General features: G+C 37.2%; 2 protein-coding genes across 2 annotated transcripts in view; one reads left to right on the top strand and one right to left on the bottom strand.

Annotated features, from left to right (window-relative positions):
• Positions 1-1462: 1462 nt before the first annotated feature.
• Positions 1463-2273, bottom strand: si:dkey-85n7.8 (COX8 domain-containing protein). Its single transcript, XM_037695353.1, has 2 exons — positions 2202-2273; positions 1463-1570 (listed from the first exon to the last, which is right to left on the bottom strand). Exons 1-2 carry the CDS (start codon positions 2271-2273, stop codon positions 1463-1465), a joined length of 180 nt encoding a protein of 59 aa, XP_037551281.1.
• A 1382-nt stretch (positions 2274-3655) lies between these two features.
• Positions 3656-10777, top strand: part of btbd7 (BTB (POZ) domain containing 7) — an 18987-nt gene continuing 11865 nt past the window's right edge. Inside the window, exons 1-2 of the mRNA XM_037695242.1 lie at positions 3656-3754; positions 9772-9999. Coding sequence (XP_037551170.1) covers positions 9918-9999 — 82 coding nt within the window. The 5' untranslated portion in view covers positions 3656-3754; positions 9772-9917. The remainder of the gene's footprint in view (positions 3755-9771; positions 10000-10777) is intronic.

Below are 10777 nucleotides of genomic sequence, written 5' to 3'. Positions count from 1 at the left end.
AAAAGCTAAAAGTAGAAGAACAGTAGCTAAAAGGTAATTGCTAAAGGCTACCTAAAAGCTAAAAGTGGAAGAATTGTAACTAAAATGTAAACGTTGCTAAAGGCTGCCTAAAAGCTAAAAGTAGACTAACGGTAGCAGGATAAGCTAAAAGTGGACGAACGGTTGTTAAAAAGTATAATTTACTAAAATCTAAAAGTAGAAGAACAGTAGCTAAAAGGTAATTGCTAAAGGCTGCCAAAAAGGTAAAAGTAAAATGGTAGCTAAAAAGTAAATGTTGCAAAATACCTAAAGGCTAAAAATAGAAGAATGGTAGCTAAAAGGTCAAAATTGCTACTACCTAAAAGCTAAAAGTAGATGAACGGTAGCTAAAAGGTGAAAGCTGCTAAAGGCTATACCTAAAGCTAAAAGTGGAAAAATGGTAACTAAAAGGTAAATGTTGCTAAAGGCTACCTAAAAGCTAAACACGGTAGTTAAAAGTTCAAAATTGCTCAATTCTACCTAAAAACGAACGAAAAAAAAGACGAATGATGGGTAGACGTAACTGTAAGTTGTTATTGTTGAGGATAAATAATTGTATTTCTAATATGAAAATTGTTGTAAATAAAGTTAACTTTTGAAGAATAAAAAAGTTACCAAAAACATCATATCACCCTTAATGAGCTGAAAGTTTTGATATATAAATGGCTAAAATAGCACAAAATGTGCAGAAGTATTTAGATTGCCAAAAATGCATGGAAATTTAAAAAAATAAAATGCAACTGTGTGAGTGCTGAATCAAAATTCACACAATTACAGCATTTCTGAATACATTTTAAAGTGTTTGAGCTGTAAAAGCACAACTTTCACTCCCTGGCTGTCAATAAGAGACAGACAGAAACACAAACTGAAAAGAAAGCCTCAAAGAACAGTGGCTGTGTGAAAAGTCATATCTAAAAAAACTAATCGACTCTAATACTCACATGTGAATTTCCATGTGTTTTATCTTAGAAATATGATAAGTTAAGACGCTTCACTTCCAGTTTTAAAGAAAAATTATGTGCTAAAATATAACTGAATCTGTGGAAGCTTGGCGTTTTACCTTCTGGGGGCTTGTGAGAGTGAAAGAAAACAAAAATGCCTGTTTGAATGTTCAGTTTTTTTAATATAGTTTTGAAAGTAACAAAGATTCTTGAGAAGAATTACAAATGGATCTGTTGACTTGTACCGTTTTATAGATACATACATTGCACGCAAACTTGTAGGTTTTAGAATGAGTTTTATGAAACTGACAAACTTTTTTTTCTATCTTTGTCCAGCTAATGAAAAATAAAAACAGAAATGCTTTCATTCTGCAGCTTCTAGCAGTTTTATAAATATTTTTATACAATAAAACGGGTTTGTTGATCCTTGACATGGTTTTCCATTTGAAGCAGAAGTAATCAAGTCTCAATGCAGAAGATGCTGAAGGAGCTGTTTTTAGAGGTCAGGGTCGTGGAGGTGATCTCTGCCGATATTCTGGGATGTGATGCATAATCCATCCAGCCGGAGCCAGGAGAGTCATGGCAAACACACACAGGACAAATGCAGACTGCTGCAAGAGAGCCCCAAAGAAGATTAACATGATATTTGATTACCAGTGCCTTTTATTGTTATTAACATTTTATGACCAGATAATATTCAGATAGGTCACTTTTTATTGCACATTATTATTACTGCACCAGACTAAATAAATAAATCAAATAAAAAACTGAACATCTGTGTCCACACAAACTCCACTGACTCTTCAAGGCATCTTATATTTCCTGTTTGTAAATTTCCCTGCAGTGATATTCCCTGTTTTCTTCTCCCTGCTGGCATTCCTAACTCGAAACATGCTCAGTAAAAGCCCTGTCCGTGTCCCTGAGGACAGATCAGCAGATTTATAGAGGTATAAATGCTGGCTGCGATGTTGCAGTTCCATCATTGGATCCTTTTTCAGGAGCCGGAGCTTCACGCTGACTTACGGATACCAGATGAATAAAACATCTTTTCCACTTTTGCCGGCCAGGGAGCAATGTTCGCTTGAGTTCCTCGCATTACAAGCAATAAAGTGAAGCATCAAAAGAACTGGACCTTAAAGACTGACATTTTTTTTGCCTAAAATAAGCTAAAATGTAATCAATTACAGTTACTAAGCTCAAAACACATTCCCATTTCAACCTAACAAAAAGTACCAGTCCTACCAGTGGCCCAATCTTGTCCTTTGGCGGCTTGCTGTAGATTTTCAACTTGTGGTTTTGCTGAATTGTTTCCATGGTAAGAAATTTTGAGTGTCTCCTGAAGATGGAGGACATTCTTCTTGGTTCAGCTTCCACAATCAGTCTCTTTAACTTAAAGGAAATGCTTCGCCAATAAACCCTCCAACCATCCCATGAGATCCAGGCAGATAGGATCTACTTTAACTCGTTCCCATCGCTCTTCCTGTGAGGAGTGGACCAACAGCACTCATGTAAACACACAGAGTCAGCTGTCATTATAGCAAATTAGTTTTCTGTGTTCAGCTGAAGATTGTGGGAGGGAAAATTATGTTATTCTAATCTTTGGACAACTTTCAATCATGTTATTTCTTTCTAAATGTTTTCTGTTGGTAATGATTGTTCACAACCTTTAACTTTGCACTAATAGATAACAGACATTGCACTGCAGTAGATAGTTTATATTTGCTCATTCTTGTAATCAATGCAGACCATTAAAAAAAACTTTTTTAATACTAATGTGTAATTTATCACTCATCACGATAGAAGAAGTGCTGCTCTGACTAACATTTTTTACATATCAAATTGAGCAGTTTTTTTGTTTCTTAAATCATGATGTTGAGGAACCTGATGAACTATTGAAAACGATCATTTTGTTTATATAACATGAATATGTTTTAAAAGCAATAAATGCAACAAAAACGTTTGGTTTTCCAGACTTGAAGATCTGAATGAATGATTTCTGGTTTTAGTCAAAGGGCTTCAGCTCACATTTAGTGTTTGGACGCCCTCGTCTGGTTCTCAGAAACACTTGCTCTATAAGACATTAACAATGAAAAGCTTCTTTTTAAAAAAAATCTTTTTCACATTTTGTAAGACAAAAATGTAGACTAATTTAAATAGCAATGACGCGTACACCCCCCCTCCCCCCCCCAGTTGTGTACAAACACCATGCATGATGCACTTGGACAGTGACAATTAAAATATATTATTAAAATCAAAAAAAAAACTTTCCAATACAAATCCGTTTAAATATCTGGGGGTGTAAAATATAATATAAATACATGGACAAATAAGCAAATAATTAAATGCTTTATATAAATAAATAAATATATTTATTTTAATGTCACTGTCGCTGTAAGGACACTAGAGGGCGCTCGTGAATGAATTGTTGCACAACCTTCTTGGCAAGTCGGAGAACAAGTCAAGTTAGCGGAACTACAAGGAAATTAACTTATTTTTCCCCAAACCTATGAGAAGACTGCGTCATTTTGTTTTAACGTGAATCACTTCTATGATAAACAATATAAAATCAGTAAAAAATATTTGGCATTTCTTTGTAGCATCATACAAAGGTAAGCGTTTGAGGTTTTATTTTGAAAGACAAAACCGGAAACCCTCCTGCGTATTTTAGCTAACTTGAAACTGGTAGCTTTGGGATAGGCCATAATAACCACCCAACAAGGCGTTGTGCTACTATGAGGGGGAAATACCAATCCGGACCGAGGATACGGACGGTTCTGGGTTAGCTCTTGGTCGAGGTAAATGCTGAAAAATCGCCGGAAAGTCGATAGAAGTGGGGAAGTATTGCATGTTAGCGGTCTGATGTGAGGCTTGACGTCGAGCCGTGCGTAATCATGAGCAGAGTTGAGAGGAAAAAAAAAAAAAGAGAAGGTGTTGAGCTGCATTTTTTTTCTCTCTCTGCCACAGATAAGTTGACTCGGAGCACTGCTGAAACTACGATGTGATTCGAAGGCAAATGCCCACGAAGCGCTTCACTTTTGGGTAAAGACGTTTGAACGGTGGCTTTCCAACAGTTGCTTCGCATCCTGCTTGAAGTAAATTGCGGTTTCTGAGGCGTAAATTCAAAGCGACACGGATAGCTTACCCTAGCCTGCGAGGATATGCTACTAATTACAAGCCCGTGGTGGGCTCGTCTGGCTGGGCTACAGACAAATAATTGGGCTCTACTTATATTTATTATCTGCAGCGAAAAACGATCCACTTATTGATGTTTTTTGGGGCTTTAAATGACTTTTAACCATGGCTTCCGTTTAGCAGCCATAGCCCACCAGTAGTCCAAAGAGCAACAATAGCTCAGGCTAACAAAGCCTTTGCAAATTATTCATGTCTTTATACTTGTGGCTTCAAAGTAGATGCATCTGTTTCAGCTTGTCATGCCTGACTGACAGAAAAAGTTTGGGATGATTTGTGGATTTTTTACTTGGAAATTGACCTACATGTTGCTGATGGTTGTCTTATTGCATTCACTATATGTAAATAAGACTTATGATGTAATATGCTGTTGTCAAATTATGCTTCGTTTGTATTTAAATGTTCATCATCGCTCTGTAGGCGTCTTGTGTTGCCAGTCAGCCTTATTAATCCACCAAAGCACATAGTTATAATAAGATATGAGTTTGTGTCACCAATTTAACTCCTGAGGAGCCATATGCAGACTGTGATAATCGTGTTGTAATCACTTAAACTGTGTGTGCAATCATCAGCATTTTCTTAATCCAGTCCCCCACAGACCCCGTGAGTGTGTTTGTCTTTATCTTTTGGAAAATGTACTACTCAGCTGATGTGATTCTTGTTTTTTCCCAGATCGAGTATTTGTATCGGTGCTTTAGGGATGTATAATGACCTGTAATTATTGAAGTTGCACGCTCAGAAGTCTATACCTGGTGTGAAAGACATACGTGCTAATGAGTAACCCATGAATGAGCAGGACTTTGGCCTGAGTGCTGTTTACATTGCCCACTTGGAAGGGGAACACAACAAGGAGCATTGATATCTCTCAAAATAAGCACTCATTGTTTTCTGAGAGGTCATTCATTCCCTGAAGATTAGTTGCCAGGTTGTGTAGTTTCTTGTTTGTGAACACTTAACAACTCTGTATTGAAAATCTGTTCCTGGTCAGAGTTGATCTTCACACAGACCTACTGCACAACGTTTACCTAGTTAGTCTTAAGGTGCTTTTATTTAGGTTTATATTCTTTTTACGCAAAGGTCTTAAAGATGACCACGCGTTAATGCTGTTTATGAAACCGTATGAGTGATTTGTATTGTTTGGCTTGTATGCCGCTGCCTCTGGAGCAATAATATAATCAGCTGATCATGCAGTGAGTGAAATGTCAAATATTCAGCAGCACCATGGTTTATACTGTTGGTTGACACAGGCTAATCCAGAGGTTGTTCATCGTGAGTCATCGTTTTAATGTGTTGTCTGTTCTCCAGTCTTTTCTGATTCATGCAGTCTGTTATCAGCTAAATAGCATCATTAGAGACCAATTTACACAATTACCAATAGATGTAGTTGATTTTTGCGTTCTGCTTCTGAATGTTGCTTCTATAATTATCGTCATTTTAGCTGGAACATCCACCTGCGGTTCATCTTTTTCCAGGGGCACGTCAACACCACAGAGGTCACTCTTTGTTAGAAAGTTCTGGTGACTGCACATTGCTGTATTCTCGTTTTTGCCCCATTTGTAGATCACCTCAGATTGTATCAATTATCTCTCTATAGAATCAGACATCCTATAATTGCCATCTATTTTTGGGGCAGCTGCCTGGGAAAGCACATACTGGCCACATCTTCTTACAGGTCCAGTAACAAACCGTATAGAAACATCAAATTGAAGCATGTACCAGTATGTAAGAGCATGAAAAGCACAGTGGAGCTGCTTCGAAATTGTAAAAATGGAAGTGTTTGGGTAACGTATAGTTCACTGTTACCACAGCTTGATTGTGACACACGTTGTTCTTCGGGAAATTAATATTGCTGCCACTGAGCCCAATAAAGAAATCCATTAAAACATGGACATAACTTGACTTTAGTCACTGAAATGAAACCGCTTGTGCCTTTTTGGATTGGTAAATTGTCTTAATTTTCAAAAAAATAATAAATAAACTCCCTAATCTTCATTCAAAATTCCCAAATATTTCTTCACCTCAGTGTTTATTGACGTATTTTCAAGACTAGCTTACAGCATTGTTTTTTTTTGTCAAATAAATTATGGTTTTTAGAGTAAGGGGATTTGATGATCCTGAAATTTTGTGCTGCATACAGGAAAGGAGGCTTGCGTACCTGCGTCCTCCATTTTCTCCTGCCATGATGAGGAAGTCTGCATAAATGATTGATAGTGCCCTGTGAGTCATTTGAATAATACATTGGTCTTTGTGTTGGTGGGATAATATCCATTGAAAGACCATGAGTTTGTTTTGTAAACTATTGAACGTGGCTGATTTTTGTTTACTTGTGTATCTGTAGTAAAAAATGTGTAAAAGTGGGTGCAAGGTGAGCGATTTGAAAGAGTGCATATGTCTGTGTGTTCGCATAGAGATAGGTGGGGGGCAGGGAGTGTCTCCTGTCACCTCTCATTAGATACGCATAGTCCAGCTCTGCCGGCGTCTGCCTCCCTCAGTCTGTGACACTACAGCTCACTGTTTGGGTCTAAACAGCTCTAAAGTGTCTTAATGTTTGGCTTTAGAGAGATTATAGTGGAGATGTTTCTTTTCTGTTTGTCTGAATAGAATGAGTCAGGTCTCAGGGAGGTGTCCTAAATTATGCCTTTTAAGAATTCTGCATTGCAGCTAAAGTTAAATTTGGTTCATTCATTTAAATGAGCTAAAGCTGCCCGGCTGGGGAGTTCAGCATATTATTCAATTGGTGTGTCGATTGCTTTGTTTTATTCTGCCTGTGCTATTTTCCTTTGAGGACCTCCATCACCAGTGCTGCCTTTTGTTAATGTCTCGGGGGGCTTTTTCTTCTCTGCTACATATTCAAATTCATTTTCTAAATTTGTCCAAATAAATTCCTTTTGACGACACTCTTATTTGAGGCAGTTGGTTGAAATAAAAACTTTCTGTATTGGAGTATGGTGTGTATGTGTGCGTGTGGAGAAAGAGGCTGTGGTTTTCCATCAAACCCTTGGGAGGCTGTGGAGTGCTGCTCTACAGGGGCAGACACGATGATTTATTAGTATGGTAGGCAGGAGAAACTAGCAGGCTGAGATAAACCAGATCTCGCAAAACAGTTTAGTTCTCAGTCTGGTTTCACCAAAAAAGACTATGCTCATAGATATAGAAGGCTTTTTGTCTTTTAAGACTACAATGATATTCTATGTCTTTCATTAGTTTTATTTAAATAAATAAAAGAACGTGCATATCGAGCTACTTAATATCCGAGTGCACTGGGGAAATAAAATCCATTCTGCTTTAAATAGTTACATTTTTGTGACGCTGGTATCGAGTTTTATCTGCTTGTAAAAAATTTAATTCGTACTTATTCACCAGCTCAGTCAGTTAATGACTGAAGTATGGAAGTAAATATGTGTCGCTAGGATTAGAATTAAAAATACCACTGAAATTTTAATGTTGTGTGTTTGTATTTAATTTTTCAGTGTTAAAATATATCCAGAATGCATTTTTAACCTAAAAAAAATTATTGTCATTGTTTGAAATTTCATTTTTCGCTTCAAGCTAAAAATTCTCACTATTATTTCAAAGTGATCACATTTTCAATAGCTGTTTTCAGTTTCACTTTTCAATGTTAAAAAGAAATTGGTGCATAATCTGAAATTCAGTGTAAAAAAAAAAAAAAGGCAGGGTTACTTCAGGTCACAGACATTAGCAAAGGATGTCAGAAAACAAAACCCACATTAGCTTTCTTAGTCACGTGACGTTACGCTTGTTGCGCTGATTTTCTAGGAAAACCAGCATCTCCTTGGTGGTCGTGGAAGCTAACGCTAACTGAACGGTGAATTTAATGTAGTACCGAACTTGATGCGCAAAAAAAAAAAACATACTACTGAAAAATTAAAGCATTAAACTCACCGTTCAGTTAGCGTTAGCTTCCATGACCACCACGGAGATGCTGGTTTTCCTACAAAATCAGCGCAACAAGCGTAACGTCACGTGACTAAGAAAGATAATGTGGGCGTTGGATTCTGACATCCTTTGCTAATGTCTGTGACCTGAAGTAACCCTGCCTTTTTTTTTTTTTTTTTTTTTTACACTGAATTTTTAGACGCTGAATTTCAGACTGTGAAATTGAGCCAGTTGAATCTCAGGAGACTGAAAGTATTGCGTTTGAATTTTGAAAGGTTGATTTTTATTTTATCTGCATATTTTTTAACACTGAAAAGTTCAACTGAAAAACAGCTGTTGAAAATGTGATCACTTTGAAATAATAGTATGAATTTAGCTTGAAGTGAAAATAACAAATGAAATTTCAAACGGCAGTATTTTTTTTTTAAGGTTAAAAATGTATTCTGAATATATTTTAATGCTGAAATTTTAAATACGAACATGCAACATTAAAATCTCAGTGGCATTTCTTAATTCAAATCCTAGCGACACATATTTACTTCCATACTGAAGGCTTGTTTTCAGCTAAAGTACTTCAGTCAACCGTCTTTTATCAGACATTTTGTCCTGTCACGTTAGTTAACTATTTTTACCAAAAACATTGCTAAAAGCTTTGCAAAGACAAGTCCAACCAGAAATAGTAGTGTAAGGGATATCTGTTGTTTACTTGCCACATATACACAAAGATCAAATTCATCTCCTTATCTCAGCTGGTTAGTATGTTGGAAGCTCCCAGTCTGTCATGCTTCAGTCTTCCTAAAGCTGATGGGGTTAAGTTGCCTAAGGCTGCAACCGTGGCAACTTTAACGATGATCTCGAGACATCAAGCTTCGATGGATCAGTCTCCGCTGAACCAGAGACTCAAAACCTCTACTTTTTACTTTTTTATAAGTAGGTGCTGTACACTAGCAATGTTTTAAACTATCTTGTGACTTTTCTGATTGTGTGCATCGTACATTTATATAGTAGTCTTCTTGACATGTGAAAGGATTTAATACACATTCAAATATATCTGATTAATTTAGATATTTCCCTCTAAATATCAAGAAATCATTGACTCATGAGGCCGAAATGCAAATGAGAATTAGATCCTGGTTTAATCACTAAAAAGGTGTTCTAACAATTTCCTACTTGGGTATTAACATAAAATAAATAAGAAAGACATTGAAACCATGAGCCCACAAATGATTAAGCAGGTAAAACAGACATGGGTAAAAGAGGGTTGGAACAAGTTGGGTCGTACCTTTTTTTTTTTTTGGTTGTTGTTGAAACTAAGCTACATCTGCATTTGATTGTAGTTGACTGGCAATCAGTTTCCTGTGGGAAAGAAGAGGAAGTCTTTGTTGACTGAAGTCGATGTTTAAGATTATAGATAAGGTCTGAATGCACATCTTGTATAATGTTTTTTTTTAAGCATTTCAGCCCTGTAAAACAGCCAGAGGGGTTGTGTTTGATTATTGCACTAAAGCCAACGTTGCTGAAGGGATGTAATTGTTGAAAATAGGTGTTACTTTGTGAACACCCCTCCCCCCAACATTGACATCCATGTCTGGTCATTATGGTTTACAGAATATATAATCTAACCCAAACTTGTTAGGATCCCTGTGAGATAGTCGGCAACATTTAAAACAGTCTGAGTAGAAATTCCTTTCTATTCTTTGTGTGATTTTCATCTTATTTCCTTCAGGCATGGCAGCATGGGCCTGGGGCTCTGAGGATGCTTCAGAGGACCCATGCCTGACCCACCACTGAGGCTTGAACGGAATCCGTAGTCTGAGCAGAATGACTCAGCAAAAGGGGGGACCCCCGAATAGCAAGTGAAGAGACATAAGGATGGGGGCCAATGGATCCAGCTATCCACACTCATGCTCCCCACGCATTGGGGGAAATACACAGGCTCAGCAGACTTTTATAGGTAAGTTCATTAAAACCTACTTCCCCTGAAAGGAGTTCTAGGCTAAAGTCTGATCCTCTTCAGATGTCTTTTCAGTGAACATATGTTAAAGTATTTGAGAACTGTACTGCAAGTTTAAAAAAACTCCCACTTTTTGACACGAACCTAATTGTACTGTATATCCGCCTCTTCTACTTCTGCATACTAAGAGGGGTCTAACCATGTGCAAACTCTCACTTTAGATTAGATTAACCTGCTTCCATGGCAACTGATGGTGCAGTAGGTGAATAATTTTGTGCATAAGAGCTCTTGAACTGGGCTATTAACTCATACAACTGCTGCAAATGCATTAAAAAGCAGTGCTGTGTACCTTTCTCTGCTATTTGTCCTGGTAAAGTATTATAGATGAGCATCAAAACTTATTTTCAGATCAAAAATTATTTAAAATATGTTATTTTCTTAGATGAAACTTTTGGACAATTTATAATTGTCACATTATTCAGATTCAGTTTGAGTCTTAAAGCTCTATAAAAAAAACAGTATATGAAGGTTTTTATTTTAACTTGCAGTTTGATTTACTAAATGAAACAAGCTGTAGGTTGTAATGTTTCTATGTGTGAGAGGGTTTACGGTTTGGCAAGTGAGCGTTAAAACTTAAGTAGCATTTTTGAAGAAAGAGGAAGAGTGTTGTATTGCCCTTCAATCCCCCCCCCCCCCACCCCCCCACACCCACACCCCCGGTCCGCGCTGCCGCATTGCTCGGTGCACTCTCAACTACATTTACTCGCTTCACTTGTCT

This window comes from Nematolebias whitei, chromosome 21, assembly GCF_014905685.2.
Source record: "Nematolebias whitei isolate Nwh7 chromosome 21, NemWhi1, whole genome shotgun sequence".
Lineage (NCBI taxonomy): Eukaryota > Metazoa > Chordata > Actinopteri > Cyprinodontiformes > Rivulidae > Nematolebias > Nematolebias whitei.
This window is presented reverse-complemented; position numbering and strand designations above follow the sequence as displayed.